The 20,689-nt window shown below is 39.9% G+C and overlaps 1 protein-coding gene across 4 annotated transcripts in view; it reads left to right on the top strand.

Annotated features, from left to right (window-relative positions):
* Window positions 1-20,689, top strand: part of PCSK5 (proprotein convertase subtilisin/kexin type 5) — a 516,123-nt gene that overhangs the window by 163,576 nt on the left and 331,858 nt on the right. For all 4 annotated transcript variants that reach the window (XM_075560524.1, XM_075560523.1, XM_075560525.1 and 1 more), the window contains exons 6-7: window positions 15,684-15,772; window positions 20,501-20,673. In XM_075560524.1, the coding sequence (XP_075416639.1) occupies window positions 15,684-15,772; window positions 20,501-20,673 (262 nt within the window). The remainder of the gene's footprint in view (window positions 1-15,683; window positions 15,773-20,500; window positions 20,674-20,689) is intronic.

Genomic DNA, 20,689 nt, shown 5'->3' with positions numbered 1-20,689 from the left:
AATGATGGCAACATATGTACAGATACTCCTGATGCACTCGATGGATGAATTGTCGTAAGAGTTGTAAGAGCCCTCAATAAAATGATCTTTTAATAATAATAATAAAGATCCCATTGGCAGTTATTCTGATAGCTTCAAAGATACGACTGAGCATTTGTCTAAGGAGTGTCTAATCCACTGCCATCCCATGTGATTCCAACTAAGCAACCACATAGGACAGAGTAGAACTGTTCCCTAGTTTCCTAGGCTATAATTCTTTACTGGAGCAGACCAGCCCATTGTGCTCTCTCCCCTTATTTGTTCTGGTCCCAATAAGTTTGTGTGTGCCTGAGATTCATGCATGTGTTTAAGCATATAATGTATTTATTGTGCAAACTGTAGGAATTGATTTTAGAAATTATGAATTCAAAACTTTTCATGAATACAAGACTTTTTCCTGCTCTACAATAGGGAAACCACATAAGAAGAATCTCACTTCCCTTTATTTATAAAATATGTTGTTGGAGAGAGCAAATGAAATGCTAAATGAAACCCTAGATAGAAGGTGAAAAAAGTAGGAAATGTCACCAATTTGTTTCTTTGTGGATCTGATGTCTAAATCGTATGTTTTAAGCATTTTTAAAGTGGAAATTATTACTTCAGTGGACCTGAGTAGAGCCTTGTATTGTGGAGTTGAGTAATTTACATAAAATATTTTAAAATGTCAACAACAAATCTTTGGAAGTAAAGGAAAAGATGAAAAGCAGTTAGAGGTCTGTGCCTGGTGGTTCCCAAGAAGCCTTAAGTGGCAATGACTATATTTTCCCTTTATGCTAGACACCAGGGATTCCCAAACTCATGGCTGATTCCGGCCAGTGTTTGTCTAGTTGAGAATGGCTTTATGTTTTCAAAGGGTTAGGTAAAAACAACAAAGGATTCATGACCAAACCGTTTTAATTCATGGCAACTCCACACATGTGTAACCAGAACTGTGCTCAGTAGGATTTTCGGTGGTGGAATTTCTAGAAGCAGATCACAGATCTTTCTTTTCTAGGTGCCCCTGAGTGGACTCAAATCTCTACCCATTCCTGTAGCAGCCAAGTCTGATAAAACAGCCTAAAATAATCCCAGTTTGGCTGATTGTAGTCAATGTTTGCTGACTCATGTGAAAACTATCTTACAAAAACCGTATACCTTATATTATTTCTTAAAGAAATATGACATTATGTGTTAAAGTGTTGAATTAGGGTAAAGCAGTCATTAAGATGAAGGGGCTAATGATTATTTGGTGACATGATAAACTCAGTAAATATAAGATGTTTGGGTTTATTATTTATAATACCAGGACGCAGCACCAACAGCTTCTCAGACTTAGAAGTAAATTAAAGAAAGAAGTAGAGACTACTAAGCAAGACCTTGGATCAGAATCCTATAGCTATGTGTCTTTTTCTGCATTTCAGACAAAGTGGATTATGTAACAACCACCTATTTCAGATCTTTACTCCATGCAAAGTAAGACGCAAGTTCTCAGCAGTGTTTTGATGGTGTGTTCAGGGTCTGGTAGCAGTCTTAAGCAAAATGAGATCAAGCATTTATAATCTCACCCTTCTTCACCAGTCCAGAAACAATAATTTTGGAGCAAAATAACAAAATTTTAGCTTCTTTTGTTTGTATGCATATTGAATAATATCTTTACCTCATTATTTTACACCTGAGTTAGACAGGATTCTCTAGAGAAACAAAACCAGGAGGACACTGATGATTATCTATATCATGAAGGAATACAACAGCTAATTAGTCCACACAGCCGTACATAAGGCTCAGTTCAACTCACTAGGGCTTCTGGGTCCAAGGTCAAGGAAGCAGACAGCTGAGTTTTCTGTAGAGCAATGCAGGCAGTTCAGCCATGGCAGCAAACAGCAGGGCGGGTCACCAACAGGCAGCCCGGTGACAGGATCCAACAGTCCCAAGTTCAGGCGATGTATACACCAGCAGTGTGACCAAGCAGGCCTTAAAGAAGCCTCAAGCTCTAGTGACACAATCCTCGGGTTGGGTGTCCATCAGGTAGTGTAGCCTGCAAGCTGAGGCAGAGAACTCACTAAGGCAGCCACACACTTATCCTATCACCACAGAGCAAGAGCGAGACAGTCAGGGCTTGCTGAATCATTTATCTCTTTGCCCTCCAATCACGCTTACCTTATTAATCCTACATGTTCCTATTGGCCAGCTGGCACAATACATCTACCTATAATAACAGCTAAACTGTAATCAGATTCATTGAATACATTTGCTATTAAATGAACCTAGACTTGTGAATTAATATTTATTATTCAGGATCTCATGGCCAAGGATATTTACTGAAATGATATCAGACCCTAACTAGTTTTTCACTATTAAGTCCTTGGTACATGACCGATATTTGCTAAATGAATGATTCAGAAAAGTAAATTAATTATGGATCAGGATATGGGAACAGTCTAATTCTCTATACCTAAGTGGATCACTGCAATACTATCTGTAAAATGGGAGCATACTTGATTATAGATAAAGTTGAATGCTGTCTATTTAGGATAAATTTTGTTTCCTGGTCTTTTTTGTTTGTGACTTTAGAAAGATGTATATGAGGTAGTTTTCATCGTACTTTTGGAAAAGAAAAGATCGATTGAGTGATTGAGTGATATAGAGAAACAGACCACACAAATCAAAATTATAATTTGATATAGTTCATGATTTCTTTCATTACCTTTATAGATCTTTTCCAGTCTCTGTGCCTATATTCTCAGCATATACTGCAGACTTCATACACTACTGACTTCTAATTACAACATTTTCTTTTAATTATCATGATGTGAAATTGTAGGACAATCAGTTCAGGTATAAGAAGGAGGAAGTTGTTCAGATTGCATACCAAGTATTTTGATAGCACCACTCACAAAATAATGATTTGCATCTGAAATTCCTATAGCCTTTTGTACGTAAGCCTTGTTTAACATCCACCACAACACTTAGTAATCATGTGCATGAGTTTTGCGACGCCATTGTCAATAGTCTTGGTTTCAGTTGGTTAATCAAAGCGCTTTAGAAAGAATGGAAACATAACCATTGCCAGTATAGTCTGTCTCTTCTCAAGATCACTTTGTTCCCTCCCAACCCCTCTACTGTCCCACCCGACCACGGAACAGCTGAGTGGTGCACGGATGAGCCACATGAGTGCGTATGAGAATCGTGAGAATCGTTTTCCCTTAGAAGCCGCACACCCACATGAACAATATTTCCTAACAGTAGTCTTTGAATATTTCCAGGACCATGCAAGGACCCCCAAACCAGTTACAATTAAAGTCCATTCAACTCATGGTGATCCTGTTTATTTCATAGGCTGATATTTTAGCAGTAAATTGTTAAATGCCTTTTCTCCAACATACTGCTATGTGGACTGGAACCACCAAACTTTTCACCATCCAGGGCAGTGGTTCTCAACCTTCCTAATGCTGTGACTCTTTCATACAATTCTTCATGTTGTGGTGACTGCCAACCATAAAATTATTTTCGTTGCCTCTTCATAACTGTAATTTTGCTACTGTTAATGAATCATAATGTAAATACCTGATATGCCAGATGTATTTTCATTGTTACAAATTGAACATAATTAAACATAGTGAATAATCACAAAACAACATGTAATTACATATTGTGAATTACTTATGTTTTTTTATGGTCTTGGACGACCTCTGTGAAAGGGTCATTCGACCTTCAAAAGGGTCATGACCCACAGGTTGAGAACCACAGATCTAGGGACTCTAATGAAAGGAGAAACAGGTTAAAGTTCCCACAGCCAACACTCGTACTTTATACCATGTTTACTACCTTTCAGCGGATGGAAGTTTACCAAGCAGGGTTCATTTTTCATCATAAGCTATGTTGCTTGGTTGCTGGCATCTCACATTTATGAAATGTCATGGGTAGTGGGACTAGAAATTTAGGTACCAAAGTTGATTGCCATGTGATGTTTTTATGTCTATTTTATTATAAAATAATACAGCCACTGCTGCTATTTTTATGTTGCCATTTGCTTTATATGTTCCTATTTTAATATTTAGCTTATTTTGTCCTTGTATAAATTATGCCTCTTGCAGTTAGCATATTTATGAGTCATGTTTTCTTATCTCTGTCTCTTGTGTATTTCACTTAATCAATTTATGGTTGTTGTAATTGTTGATAGTTAGGAATTTACGGCTATCATTTAGCTGTTTTGTTTTTTAAATCTTTGTGTGTGTATACTGTCAATTTTTTTCTTTCTCATGTTTTTCTGTGCTGAATTAATTTTGTTCATGGATTTTTATAATTTTCAATGGACTTAAAAGATAATGGATTTCTTCCCATAAATTATTTAGACTCCCGTTGAAGATGGGAGTCTGAGCATCTGATTGCTGGTCCTGTGATGCACCTGAGGTCAGGTCGCATAGGTGCTGGTACTCCTGTCATTGGTCCATTGGCGCTGGAACAGGTGGTAGCACTCCTGCAGTTAGAGAGGTGGCAGGTGTTGCAGGTGTCGCCTCTTTGACGGTGATTACTGCTATGAGTGCTAGTGCAGTCCTGAACCAGCAAGGCAAGCTAGGTCTCCGCTCTGCTTAGAACACTGCTTGGGTTCATGTAACATGGTCCTGCTTTGCTGGTTGTGCCTCCATTTTTTGTTGTTTTCTATTTTGTCTTTTATTTCCTCAGTAGTGGATTTATGTCTTTGTTTTTTACTTTGAAGCTCTGAGCCCTTACGTTGACACCTGTAGCCTTTGCAGTTTACTTCCTGATTCTCTGTCGTAGTCTTGACCTTGGGTCTGCCTACTGCATGATTTTGCATCTGTACCCCCTTACTGTGCTTCTTGGGCTTCTATTAACCTTTCCCTCAAGAGGGAATGTTAATTCACTTTTAGCTATTTTCCATCCTAAATTTTCATTTTAAAGATTAACAGAATTTCTTATATGTCTTATAAAATATATTGTCAAATATTCTGTCATCAATGCTAATGAAGGAATAAAGTTGACTCTATCTCACAGACATCAAAATATAATTGAGTAGCAAGGAAAGAAGTCATACAAAAACTCAGTGGTCATACAAAGTATTAGAAGGTGTCTCCATGTAAGACCAAAAGCCACTGCTGTCAAGTCAAGGCTCACTCATAGAAACCCCATAGGTCAGTGTAGAACTGCCTGTATATTTCCAATCACTATGGCAGCAAACTGACTCAGACTGACATAGCCTTTTTCTGTAGCCAAGCACCTAGTGAGCACTACTTGGGCATTTTCTATACAATACCCAGAGGACCCAAATCTAGCTCTTGTCCTACCTTATGCCTTCTCATCACCATCTGTCTGCTTGAATTTTCTTATTTAGAAAATAAGAGGCAAAGTACCTGCTTTGCTTATTTCACAGAGTTGATGTGAGAATCAAGTGAGATGCTAAGTACTCTCCAAATTGGAGAATGGGCTACACACTTGAGGGGGTGGTAGTGTTTTGCACAACACGAGCAGTCAGTAATATCAGATCACAATGTGTTGGAGAACACATTGTTCCTGTGTTTTCTCTCATTCTTGAGTACTTAAGAAATGGGTCTAAAGGAAACATTTTTACTCAGGGCAAAACCAAAATGTGGCAGGAATGAGCATCGGAGATATCAAAAAGGAATGGAAATTGTAAGGAATTTGAATTCATGAACAGATGAATACGTTTGTTTCAAGAAAGGAATATAGTCAAAAATAGTCTTTTATGTACCTGTCTTTGCTCGATTCCCCCTCTCCCTGCCACCACCACACCAGAAAAAAAAAATTTTGTTTCAAAAAGCCAAAAGGTGGAAACAACAATATTGTTCATCAGCTGATGAATGTTTTTTTTTTGTTTTTTTTAAACATTTTATTAGGGGCTCTTACAGCTCTTATCACAATCCATACATATACATACATCAATTGTATAAAGCACATCTGCACATTCCCTGCCCCAATCATTCTCAAAGCATTTGCTCTCCACTTAAGCCCTTTGCATCAGGTCCTCTTTTTTTCCCCCTCCCTCCCCGCTCCCCCCTCCCTCATGTGCCCTTGGTAATTTATGCATTGTTATTTTTGTCATATCTTGCCCTATCCGGAGTCTCCCTTCCCCCCCTTCTCTGTTGTCCATCTCCCAGGGAGGAAGTCACATGTGGATCCTTGTAATCAGTTCCCCCTTTCCAACCCACTCACCCTCCACTCTCCCAGAATCGCCCCTCACACCCTTGGTCCTGAAGGTATCATCCACCCTGGATTCCCTGTGCCTCCAGCCCCCATATGTACCAGTGTATAGCTGATGAATGTTTAAGCAAAATGTCGTCCTCGGGGTTGTCGAATCACTGTCTAGTACTACAACGATGACACATCATTGCTGTAGTTGAACCCGGTGTTGGCACCACTGCTTCACTTCATCCCACAGAGGGTCTGCCCTTTTTTCACTGATCCTCTGTTTCTCTTTTTTCACCAAGCATGAAACCTCTTCAATGACTTGTACCTCCTAGTAATGCTGATAATTTTTTTATATTTAAGTAATGACATGTTATTTAGTCCATAAACAGGAGGAAGTGTAGGTGCATGGTAAAAGACAGATGAACCTTGGAAACCTTCTGTGGTATAAAAAGAAGCCCAACACAAATGCCCATAATGTATAATTCTATACATGTGCAATACCCAGAAAAAGCACATCTATAGAGACAAAAAAGATCAGTAGTTGTGAGGGGATTTGAAGAGTAATAGAAGTAATTACTTAAGGATTGAAGGGCTTTGTTTTGGCATCATGAAGCTAGGCACTGCTGAACACCAGAGCATTTGAAATGTCTTTAAATTATATAGTTCAGAATGGTGAAAATGGTAAATTTACATTTTTGTATATTTTAATGCAATTTTAGAAAATCTCTATAGTGGCAGTTGTTGATCCCCTGAGAACTGAAGTTTGGGAGGAAAAGCCAACAAGAGTTTAGGGAGCTATCCAGAATGTGCCCCAGTGTTTGACTCACGCTGGCATTACTGGCACACTGTTTCCAGATCCACAGTGAAAGCTTAAAGGAATTAGCATTTCCTCCACTAGTTTTTTTGGAACGAGGAAAGTTCACACATCCATGTGACTGAAAAATAGGAAGAAACCAAAATAAGGATTAAATGTAACATTTCCTCACTTGACAAGATGTAATAGACACCTTGCATTGAGATTCCATGCTCATTTTACCTAACTTTTCATGTGTTTGCAACATTACAAAATTGGCTACCAGATACCCTGTTCTCATCTCCCATCTCTTCAATCAATGAGCCCCATTTTTGTCTCTTTGGGTCCGTCAGTTAAAGGGTATACTGTGGAAATTCTATTTTGTGCTTTCCAACTCCGCTCTGACTTGAAATTACAAAGTTTTTCCTCTAAGGAGCAGAGAGTTTCACCAGACCAGAAAGATGGGGAAGTCCCACGGGTTGTATGGCCAAGTGCTTGACTGGGGCACTTGGGTTTGGGAAACTTGGCTCTACACAAACACAGCTCCCGTGACTCGCCCACCCATCCCTACTTGGAAACCTGCATGCCCATTAGGCTCCTCATGGAGAAGCTGGTCACGTTTGCGATAGTTTGCCCATTGCTCAGATGAATGCTTTGAAGTGATATTTTCCACTGTATAGAAAACATGGTCACTCTGTCATTTTAACAGATAAAATAGGAAAGCTATAGTGTAACATATAATGAAACCTGTTGATTTCCATTAAAAAAAACTTAACATTTTTCATCGAAAATACAATTTTTGAAATAAAACATGTCTGGCTTCTTAGGGTCCTGGAAGCAATGGAAGTATCTGTGAAAGACTCAAAGAAGTGTTGCAACAAGGCCATTTTTCTCTGCTGTTTGACGTTATAGTCATTTTGTCGTTGTTGACGACGAACATATCCAAGCGTAGACAGTGAAGCATGTCTGCGTGTGCCGCTCAGGGACATTGATCACATGCTTCCTGTTGTGCAGCCGGTCTCCCCTCCTTTTTCCGCTCTTCCTTGCCCAGGAACACAAATCCAGTGCCCCTTAAGGTTCTAGTTAATCTTGATTGGATTCCATGTAGATATTCTTTAAAAAAGCACAATGCTCAAGGCAGACACTCTCTACTAGGTAAGCTGAAATATTGGTTAGTTCTAAGAAGACTTCAGGGTACTTCTGGTTTCAGACCTAAAGATTCTCTCCAGGCCGTAGTTTCAGTGCCCTATGAAAGCAAGCCTCCATGGCTCACAGAATGTCTGCCTTCCACAGTAATATGAAATTCTGTTCTGTATTTTCTATCAAGATTCCATTATAGACTGTGTTAATCTGGGTACTTTAGAGGAACAAATCTACGGAAACTCGTGTATAAGAGAGAGCTTCATAAAAAGTTTAAGTGCACATCAATAAAACATCTCAACCCAGTGCTGCCCAAGCCCACAGGTCCAACATCAACTCATATGTCTGACACCAATCCACAAAGTTCTCTTCCATCTCACAAAACACACACTGTGATGCCGAATGCATGAGGAAAGCTGAGTCAGTGAATGTTTAAGCATCTCCGTGCTGGCAGGGGTCTCCACACAGGTGCTCCAGCACCCAGGGCTGCATCAGGGTAGGTCTATGTGGCTTCTTGGGGTTGTCTTGCAGGAAGTGAGCCTTGCCAGCTGAAGCAGGGAATTGGCTAAGGCAGCAGCACTCTGGTCTGACCATCACAAAGCAAGAGACCCGAGAACTGGAAAGGCGAGGCTCACGGAGCCATTTATCTCTACCCTTCAATTAACCCCACATGTGTTTATCGGCCAGGTTCCCACAATAAACTAAGTAACTCAGACTCTTTTCTCAAAATTTTCATTCATGGTAGTCAAGAATCAACCACTTCTGATCTCATGGCAAAAGAGTCAGTATTTCATGGAAACAATTAGCTACATACTCTATTTCCTTCTTCCATTCCCCACTCTTCTTCTTGCTCTGTTGCCCTGTCATGGAGAAGCTGGTTGTTTTGCCTTGCGATGTGTTAAGATCCCAGGAACTATGCCACAAACTTTGAGATAGAATTGCAGCGTTAAAGTGGTCGTAGGCCAATGAACTGGCGCTCTCTCTGAAGCCCTGACTTCAAATCAAGGAACCAAATCTCTGGAGATTTGGTTGTCATAGGCAGCCCCAGGGACTGTGCATTTTCACATGTTGTGATAAACATGTTCATAATACAAATTGCCAATTCAATTTTTTATAGGTGTGCAACTTATTGATAGCACCTCCAACAATTTGCTGTTGAACAATGTAGTTTTGTCTTAAGTAATAATCCTCATTTCCACCTTCCCTCTCTGATCATTGCTCATACATTTTGGTATCTAATATTTTCCTTTTTAAGAAGTATTTCCTATATTTGAGAAATCGCATAACATTTATCCTTTTATGATTGGCTCATTTCACTTTGCATGTTTTCCAGCTTTCCGATATGAATGTACCACATTGATGTTATCCCTTTATCTGTTGATGGACATTTAGGCTCTTTCCACCTTCTGATTATAACCAAGAGCACTACGGGGAGCCTCGGTGTGTGCGTCTCTGAGTCACTGCTTCCACGTATTTTAATTGCATACACAGGAGTAGTATTTTCTGGGTTATCTAGTAGTTTTGGTATTATTTTTGTAACTGTACTATTTTGGATTCGCATCAGCAGTGGATAAAGGTTTTAATTTCCCTACATCCTTATCAACATTTGTTTTCCTTTCATTTGTCTAATCTTTACTATTGTAGGGGAAGTGAAATAGGATATCATTGTGGTTTGTTTTGCATCTGATGACTAATGGCATGGAACACATATGGCATGGAAAGCATTTTCAGGATTGCCTATATCCTACATTATTTTAGATTATGTCCAATTTCTTTTGAGTTTTTGTCTATAGATCCACTATAGTTTCTATAATTGAGTTATCTCCTGGAAATCTCAGAAAATGTGGCTTATTGTGAATATGTACAAGACAGCCCAAATATGATTCAATATATTTGAAATGGTGGTAACTACATCGAAATTGTCTAGTTTATAAGGGGTGCCCCCCAAAACCTGGAATTGCACTGGATGGAGTGGGCCTTTTGTAGTATGCATTTCTCGTGAGGTGGTCATCTAGCAACTTGCTCTGAGAGAGTGCACACAGTGGTGTCACCTGGGAAGGTTTTCTCTGATCACAGTGAATTTTTTTCATAAAAGCAGTTTTGTTAGAATCTCATATTTTTGATGGCCAATTGAAGAGAACAGTCTATGGCTGTGATATTTTGTCTCCTGCTCGGGAATATTTCCACAGAAGCTGTGGTGATGTTGAACACAGCTTACGAGGACAGTGCTATGGGAATGCTCAAGTGGACGTGTGGTTTTCTCACTCCAAAAAAGGTGCAATGTGGATTGATGACAAACCTCATTCTGGATGCCCATCAACTTCCCAAACGGATAAAAATGTTGGCTCTTAGAGAATTTGGAGTTCTTTCCACCAGGACAGACTGTTAATCAAGCTTTCTATTTAGAGGTTTTGAAAAAATTGTGTAACAGTAGGCGACAAGAAGGCCTGATATGTAGCAGATGAGGGACTGGTTTTGCCACCACAATAATGTACCTGCCCATGTAGCCATCGCAGTGCCCCATTTTTTGGCAAAAAACAGCATGCATCTCTTGCACGCTGCACCTGATTTCTCTGACTTCACTCCAGGCAGCTTCTCTTTGCTTCCATGAATGAAGAGGGACATGAAAGAACAGTGATTTTAAGGTGTAGAAGAGAAGGAAGAACACAGGGGAGGTGCTGTCAGCCATCCAAACGGAGGACTTTGGAAAATGTATCCAAGAATGGAATCACAGATTTGACAGATGTATTAAGTGCAATGGAGAATACTTTGACATTGATAAGACTTTTTTGTAAAAAAATTTACATGGCTTTGAAAAAAAATTCCTTTTTTGGTATACCCCCTCGTAAGTTGCTATTTGTGGGTCACAGCCCAATATAGTGAATATATTGGTTTCTGCTCTCAAATATATGAAAATCTCCATATGATTTAAAACACTCTGAATGCTCATACTCTTATCTTTAAAGAAAATGCATCTGTATTATAGGGTTTGGATTTATGATTTTTATATTTATCATAAATATAGTTATTACTGCCTATCTTGTTCTTTGGAAAAAGGGAAGTTTCATCTTATTCACATGCTGAAACTTCTAGCCAACCACATAGTTATATATTCTTTCATGATCTGTTTTAAATCTATTTCAAAACACTGAGTCAAATAAGATAGAGAAATAAAAAGAAGACCGGTGCCTGTGTTTTTCTTGGGGTAATGATCATTGTCATCTGCTGAGTGGGTTGTATAAATATAGCTGTGCTGCCAATTTGGACCCTCGATTACAGTTTATGGTGGTGTATTATTTAGCTCATATTTAAAACACATGCAGTACCTTGTACTGCAGTAAGACCCATGTAGTATCAGCAGCACCTCGAGGGCTCAGCTCAGATAATGTCACCCAAGTGTGGTGCTACATCATGATGTATGTGGCACAATGTACATAATTCCCTATGCGGAATGTGTTTGTAAGGAAGGGGTGACTGCTTGTCATTCTGGAGAATTCACACAATGTGTTGATGATTTATGTCATGCAAGTGGGACGCTATTCTATTTAAGGAATACTTAACCATGCCCATTCTTCTACTTTAGCATACCATGGTAGAATTAGGTATTCAGTTACATGGTACCCAGGACCGCACATCTAAACTTTTGGGAAAATATTCTAAAGCATTTTAATACATGGTAGGACACCAAGAAAACTTCTCGGAGTCTGACACTCTGGTTTAGGCATTGCAACTAACCACAGGTTGGTGATTCAAACTTACCAGCTGCTCTGGCAGAAAGATGAAGCTGTTTGCTCCCATAAACATGGACTGTCTCGGGAATTCTCTAAAGGGTTGCTATGAGTAGGAATTGACTCAATGACAGTGGGTTGGTAGAACAGTGGCATGAAATAGAAAATCATTAAGACTAGATAGGAAGATCTCATATCTGCTTGATTTTAACAAGCCCAGGAATGGCAAGAGATTAAACCCTGGTGGAATGGACAAGAGCAGACTAATCACGTATAATCTAGTCGCCGAAGCACCATGACCTTCCTCTGTTTTCTGTATATTAGCTGTAGAAAAGAGACATTCAAACAAACAACTGAGCACACCCTATTCCAGAGGACATATTTGACGTTCTCAGTCTGATAATAATGGGCAATCTAGTATCAAAACCCATTGCCAAGGAGTTGATTCTGACCCCGTAGGGCAGAGTCATTTCCCTAGGGTCTCCAAGGCTGTAATCATAGGCTGTTACCTCTCTCTCTTCCAGAGCAACTTGTAGAATCACGTTGCTGATTTCTCGGTTAACAGTGGAGCACCTAACCATTCCCAGGGCCCCTTGGGAGGACGGATAAATAAATAAATATCCCGTAACAATCACTGTGTTCATGGGCTTTGCTCATGGGAGCCATGTTCATGGGGTTTGTATATTCCTTGTACTGTATATTCCTTTTATTCATATGCCCACATTTGGCATTTACTTCAGCAGGTCATGGCTGAGCGCCCCTACATACCTGGTAGAAGAACTTTAAATTGTGGAAGGGATGGGAAATGACCTTACCATCCCAGCCTGAAGATATTCACAAATAAGAGATCATACAACATGAGATTCTACATAGAAAATTTAACAAGTACACAGAGGGGGGCGGAGTCACAAAAATAAGATGCAACTACAAAAAAGCAGAATTAAATCCACACACATACTTGTAATTATTATAAATCGATTAAATAAGAATAGTTTATATGTACAAGGAAATGAATGCTTGGAAAATACCTTCAAAACAAGACAGTATCAGAATTAATCAGGCATATTTGGAAAAGAACACAAAGGATTGCAAATAATGACATAAACACAGGATGTTTGAAGTGAGTAGTGAATGAATGTAGTGTTAACCCATTAGTGAGTACTAAAGAACGAAAAAGTTACACAGATTGCTGCCATGAGAGGAAAGGGGATTGAAAAGGATCAAGCTATAAAGAAAGTTTTATTACATGATTAATTTGGATTCAGAAAGAAAGAACTAGAGACCCGTAGACAGTTTAGAAAGAAACTGAGAATTCTGAATAATTAAATATTAAACTATCGGGTTAGGAATGTTAAGCAAGACTTATAAAGTCTATGCATACAACATTTAATTAAAATGAAAAATAGCAGAGACAAAGAGAGGCCAGGGAAAGCATCCAGAGAAAACGAAAACGAGCCTGGATGGCTGATTTCTTTGCAGGAGCAATCCAAACTAGAAGACTGTGAAGCAAATTGTGTGAAATGCTATCAGTTTAAAATTCACTGCCCAGTGAAATTATTGGAAAAGAAATAGAGATAGAGCAAAAAAAAAAAGTATTTGATAAGAGCTTAAAAGTAGGTCATTTCTAAAAATTGTGCTGTGTTTCAGGGTGGGGTTGAATTAGTAGTTGGTTGGAACTTAGAAAAGAAATGTTTTTCCTTCTTAAAAATACATAATTTCTCTTTTTAAAATTGTATGTATTGGAATATAATTAGTATATCATACAATCCAATAAGTCAGTCATGTTAAGAAAAAATGTGTATTCATCACCGCAACCAGTTTTGGAAACACTTCCTTCCTTCTTATGCCCTTAACTGGTGACTCTCCAGTTAGCCTCCCCTTACCCCCATCATCCTTTTCGCTGCCTTTTAGATTCACCTATCCTGAGTTCTCTCTGTACAAAAAGACATATAAAACAAAGCCCCCGAAAAGTACCCAGCAGCAAGAACCAAATAAACTTAGGAAAATCCTCAAACAAAAAGAAAGCAGAAAATATTTTTTTCAAATAGAATAAATTCAAAGTGGTTCAAAGGGAGATCTAATGACAAGATGTTACATTCTAGCCCAACTACAGCAGCCGCCAAAATCCACTGTACTGGGCTCTTTTTCTGATGTCAAAGCTTTTCACATTCCTACACGATAGTCAGTGGTGAATCAGTCCACGTAAAATAAAAAACAAATTCACTGCCATGAAGTCTTGGGTTTCTGAGATGGTAACACGATAGGCTTGGGAAACTCCCATCTTTCCCCTGAGGAGTGACTGGTGGTTTTGAACTGCTGACTTTATGTCCTGAAAATGGACTGGGACTTCCAATACCATCTGAGTTCTGCAAACTTTGTATTTAGATTTTCAGGTCTGGTATTGTTCCGTCCTCTGGGACGGATCCAATCTTTGGATCACACAGACTGGTGTATTCTTCCAGGCGGATTTTGCTGTCTCTTCACTTAGTCCATCCTTTCTGTAACGATCCAGGTAGGACAATCCCATATCAAAACAAGTTTGTTATGCTCCAAATAACACATTTAGAAACATACATGCAAAAGATGTGATAGGAAAAACAGTAAGAAATTTGGACAATGGCCATACAATGGTTATTGACAAAACAAGAGATCGGGCTCGTGAATATTTATAGATATTCATTGTCAAATATAACCGTAAGAGGGACAAGGAAGGAATCAATGAAATAACATTGACATCAGATGAGCTAGGAATACGAAGATTGCAAGCTCTTTTTGGTTTGTGTATGTGAAGATATCTGTTGTGAGCCATCCCTGGTCTATCATTGCCCAGAGTATCATATCCCACATGCCGCGTTCTGCAGCATGTCTTGTTGTTATGCATAGTTGAGTTGATTTCCAACTCAGCACCCCATAGGATACGGTAAAAATGTCACATAGGGTTTCCTAGGATCTAACCTTTCCAGGGCTTCGTTGTGTAACGCACAATCATCTGTAGAAGATTAGACTTGATAAGCAAGGACAAATGCAGGTTATTCATTATCACACATGGCAAACATTGGTCTGAATCTTTCTCTGGGTCCGGTCTCTCCTTGGACTCGTTCTCAGTAGTACCCTTTCTAAATGGGCTGATCTTTCACCTGAAACTTCTTTTCCATTTCTGCATCAGATGATGTTGGAAAACCTTTCTCTGCTCCAGGAACAAAGTTAAGCAAGAAATAACTGGGGAAAAAAGTTGTCATTTTCTAATAGCAACATCTAAAAAATGCAAAATATGGTGACTAGAAACTGGAGAGATTAATTCGGATAATTTAAGTAAAATATTTGAGTGCATCATTCATATTATTAGTGAGATGTTCTATTTTTCCCCATGCAGTCCTTTAACATTCAGTGTGTGTGTATTCAGTTGTAGTGTATTTTTTTCTTAGATGGCACATTTTTAATGGGAATACTTGATCGATAGATTAATTTACAAGTTCAAAAAGTAACTTCAAATCTTTGTCTTGCTAAGTTTTCTAATTACCGATGTGTGTATTTGTTATTGAATAAAATGTGAAAATTAGGTGAGATCTCATTAGCCATATTTCAAGTGCTCAACACCCATATCTGACAGACGACTACTGTATCAGACAGCACATATAAAAAAAATAATCTACAGCACAGCAAAATTAAGTGTCCAATGTTTGCTGTGGACAGACTAAGCAGTCGGTGGGTGGGCAGGTTCAGAAACACCACGACCGGAGCCATTCTTCCTGACAGGAAAGGCTGAGTTGTAGCAGTGACAAGTGTGGGGCTGTCGCAATGGAGTGTCTTACTTTAGAAAGTGTGTCTTCTGCCTGCAGGCATGGGACCCGCTGTGCCGGGGAAGTGGCAGCGGCTGCAAACAACTCGCACTGCACAGTTGGAATTGCTTTCAACGCCAAGATCGGAGGTACGGAAACAAACTACGTGGATGTAGAAAACAGCCGAGAGCTCTCGTGCTCGCTGGTTTTCAGAAACTGAAGGCAAGCGTATATTTGCATAATCATGTTTAACTGTGGCTGGCAGCCAAATGACCAGTGTTCGCCAGTCGTTAACTGCAGTCCGAGACTTCTGAAGCACGGGTGTTTCTTTCTTTAAGCAGGCATGAAGAAATGTCTAATGTTGAAGGTGGGGTCAATGACAAGACACACGGTGCTCGGGTCAGAAAGAACTAATAATGTAACCACTAGGCAGTAATATCTCTGTGGAAAGAAATCCTGTCACACAGTAAATCATTTTTTGCTTCTAGTTCACAAAAAGAGTTCCTTTACGTTCAATTCAACTGTAATGGCCTATCTCTGTTGCTGTAATGTAATGGTTCTCTTTTCACCAGCCATTCTAGATTATATATGCATATACACACCGCCAGTTGTATACATGTTTACTAAAAAGATCTGACCAAAGCAGTATAAATCAGAACGTTAATTAAAGCTAGGACTAGCTGTCCCACAGGGGAAGCCCAGGTGGTGTAGTGGGTTAGGTGTTAGCCTGCAAACATGAGGCATTCTACTCTCAAAAAGAGGGACTGTCTTGGAAGCCCCCAGGGCCAGTTCTAGTGGGTCCTGTACGGTCACGCTGAGTCAGAAGAGACGAGATGGCAGTGAGTTTTGTTTGAGCATCCCTGTTTTGGTTTTTTTTCATCTGGGTTGGCAGCAGCCAGCGTCAAGTCACACCCAAACAGGAAGGAAGAATTGGAAGAGGTGGTGCAGATCCTGGTCATTAATGCATGATCATTCGTGCCAGTCTGGAGGAGTCCCCTCGGGTTTTCTTAAAGAGTGTTTTCAAATGAACAAAGTTCTTGGTACCAGATTGGCCTGTTTGCCTTAGATGCACTACTTGCTTCCAAGTATTAAGTAGAATTGAACAGAAGCATGAAAATGACCACGTAGGGTAAAGGTAGACAATGTAGAACCTTACAGTGTGTCACAAGATATTTAGGATGTTTAAGAAAGGTGCCAAGAAGTAGCTTTCTGAGACTACCTTAAAGGCCCATCCACAGTAAATTTCCCCTCTTAATTTCCTTTATTTCACCCCGAATTCTTGAGTGCGGACGGCTGTTTCTTCACCAGTAATGAGCTATACTCTGACAGCTGCTGGGGAAGGGGCTGAGGAAAGAGTACCATGGCTTTTCTTGGAAGAATACCCAGGCTGTCGAAGACCCCTGACTTGCCTAGGGAATCAGATGACTGCAGTGGCTGCCCAGTCAGCCCCTCTTGTTCAGGAACATGGTCTCTCACTGACACAAACACACATCCCACATCCCCATCGTTACTCTCTGCCCAGATCCCTAACTGACCTTGAGGGAGCGAGAAGATGATCGTGTGGTCTCAACCCCTCAACCACTGACGAACTGTACCTTAGAGAGAGGGAGAAAGGATGACAATGACTTGCAAATATTCTAAATCTCTGAACATTCTGAATTATTCCTTTAACCCCTCAAGCCCAAGGTGGGAAGGCTTGGGATTAAAAGACAGAAAAGAAGCAACTTTTCAAGTTTAATCTTTTAGAATAAAAATTATTTGTGAATATTCAAACAAATGTCATACTCCACATAGGATTTTTGTTATGCATTTTATTCATGGGCTCCACAGAAATATAAGAAGAATTTTAAAAAGCTATAGAAAAATTCCGTCATGTTCTATTTTCGTTTTCTATAGACGTTTGGAAACCTTCTTATAGCATAGAAATGGAATTAAAGTGTATAAGTATGCTTATACGAGGAGCGCCCCCCCCCAAAAAAAAAAAAAGAAAAGAAAAGAGTTCCACTACAGAGAGCTTTCCAAGTACACATTTTCCCGGCTAGGCAAGTATCAAGCAACTCACTCTGAGTTAGAACACCCAGGGGTGTCCCCTGGATAGATTCTCTCTGGTCACCATGGATTTTTTTTCATAAAAGCAGTTTCTCTTGAACCTCATATTTTGTGATGGCCGATTTTAGAGAACAGCGTGTGTCTGTGAAATTGAGTTTCCTACTCGGGAAAAGTGCTGAAGAAACTGTGTGATGTTGAACACAGCTTACAAGGACAGCACAATGGGAAATACTCAATTGTATGAGGGGTTTTCTCATTTCAAAAAAGGTGAAGTGTTGAGTGATGAGAAACTTTGTTCTGGAAGAGCATGTCGATAAAAATTGGTGCCCTTGTGCTCAAAGACTGATGACAGACCATGGGAGAAATGGGGCAGTTATCTGGACTGTCTTGGAGCTTGGTTCAGTGAATTTGAATAAAAGATTTAGGAATGAGAGGGGTTTGTGCCTCTGTTCCTGACTGACCAGGAAAGACTGGCAAGTTGAAACAAGCCATACTTTGAAAGAACAGCTTCCAAGTTACCTAGACTCCCTCCCCCCCCACCCAGGTCAGTACAGGCGACGAGAATGGTGCTATTCTTATGATACCAAAAGCAAACATCAATCAAGCCAGTTATCACCTCGCCCCACAAAAAGTGCAATAAATCAAAGAAAGATCAAGATGATGCTCATTTGGTTTTTGGGTTTTGTTGTTGTTGTTGTTGTTGTTGTTGTTTTAATGAGAGGGGGATAGTGATTTGGGAGTTCATTCCACCAGGTCAGACTGTTAGTCAAGGCTTCAATTTAGATGTTCTGAAAAGATTGTGTAACCATGGGCAGCAGAACAGGCTGCTTTGTGGCAGGCGGAGAACGGGTTTTGCCACGACAACAGTGCACCTATTCACGCAGCCATTTTAGCGGGCCAGCCTTTGCCTGAAAAGCCAGCATGCCTCTCGTGCCCCAGGCAGCAGTTTACTTACCTGACCTCGTTCTGCGACTTCTTTTTGCTCCTTGTTTCCTCACATGAAGAGGGACATGAAAGGTCAGTGATTTGATGACATAGAAGAGGCGAAGAAAAAAAATGAAGGAGGTGCTGTCAGCCATCCAAACAGATAATTTTGAAAAATGTTTCCAAGAATAAAAAATTCTGTTCTATTTTGGGGGTGGGTACCCCTCATATATAGGTATTTAGAAATATCAGACACATTATTTTGTGTGGTTAGCAGAGTTTATATCAGACCTCCTGCTGCAGATAAAATAGTTCAACTTTTAAAAAAGAGTAAGACTATGAAACAGTGCAAAACTCTCTGATACAATATATGCAAATGGACTTTGAATATTCAAACCTAATTTAAATATAAAGAAAACAAACAAATAAAAACAGTGGCCCCAGTGCATGCAGGGCATTCTGCTGGGTACTTTCTTCCACTGAACAAGCTAATGATAAGCCTTCCTAACAGTCTCCATTCTATGATTCTTTTTCATTTTAATCATTTTATTGGGGCTCTTACAGCTCTTATCACAACCCATCCATCCATCCAGTGTGTCAAACACAGCTGTGCATATGTTCCGTCATCATTTTCAAAACAGTTTCTTTTTACTTGAGCCCTTGGTATCAGCTCATCCACTCCCTACCCCCCCATTCTATAATTCTGAGAGGGGGACTTGTTCACCATCTATATTGTCAACACCGCTTGTTGACATATCTCTCCTTTAAACATGGAAAAGGCCACAGGAAGAAACCCTCGAAACATAGCAGTGTCCTTAGAGATCCCGGGGCAGTTTAAACGGTCCAGATGTGTGCGCACAGGAGGACCGTACTTGTGAGATCAGGGTTCCGTGTCATCCTCCATCTTTCTGTGTTTGTGTTTTTTTATAGTTCGAGTTAAAAACACTAATCACCCACGCATGATATTGTCTCTCCAATATTTATTTTCTACCAGAAAACACTATTTAAAGCTGTGTGATTGGGGTTTGATCTTATAGTCCTTATTATTGATAATTGAGACAAACTTAAAAAATCCTCTTGGATGATGAGATTACCTTTAGGAGTGAATCTGCACTGTAAAGATATCGCTTGAAAATAATTCAGCGATAATGTTTTGCCTATGCTGAAAATGGGTATGTTTCTGCACAGTGCGGTGTTTCCGCTGCTCATTAACAGACATGGTGTATCTCATGCACGTCTGCAGAAAAAAACAAAGCAAAAAAGGAAAACAAGGCATCTAGCAAATATATAATTCATTCTGATTATCTCAGTTTCTGGTTTTATAATGCAGGGTTAATAATAAGTTCCAGTTTAACAGTAATACACTTAAATGAAGATTAATGACTGAGTATTTCTAAACCCCTTGGAGACTTATTTGAACATGCATAAGCTGCTTTCTCATTTATTATCTGAGTCATAAATAACTGGGCAAGCAGTACTATATTGAGTTCGCATCAGTCCTACAGATTAGGAGATAATTTTAAATATGGAGGAAGCTTGACCAACCTCATTTGGCAGTTCGTCTAATTTCGTAAGACTGCAAAGGTCAGAAAGTTGTGTGCCAATTATGAACACGAGGCACTTAATGAGCCGAAATGTAGGAAGTGGGATTGCTTGAGGCTCTCTGACAACCGAGGACGAAGGGAGGGGTGAGACCGTGCTACGTGCTGTGGGGATTGGAGGCTGGAGAAAACAGTGCATCCAACAACTTAGCGACAGTTTGCCGTGAATCGTCCTTTCTCCTCCAGATGTGTTCCCTTCGGTGTGAGAATATGTCTGGAAGTTAAATATCCTGAAACTTGAACGTGGGCTGCGGTGTGTCGGGGGACCTCAGCAGTCACGCTCTTTCTCCTTCTGTTTTGAAGGTGTGCGGATGCTGGACGGTGACGTCACGGACATGGTTGAAGCGAAGTCCGTCAGCTTCAACCCTCAGCACATCCACATTTACAGTGCCAGCTGGGGCCCAGACGATGATGGCAAGACCGTGGATGGGCCAGCTCCACTCACCCGGCAGGCCTTTGAAAATGGTGTCCGAATGGTAGGTTGTCCGCGCG

The sequence above is a fragment of the Tenrec ecaudatus genome, chromosome 10 (assembly GCF_050624435.1).
Source record: "Tenrec ecaudatus isolate mTenEca1 chromosome 10, mTenEca1.hap1, whole genome shotgun sequence".
Lineage (NCBI taxonomy): Eukaryota > Metazoa > Chordata > Mammalia > Afrosoricida > Tenrecidae > Tenrec > Tenrec ecaudatus.
This window is presented reverse-complemented; position numbering and strand designations above follow the sequence as displayed.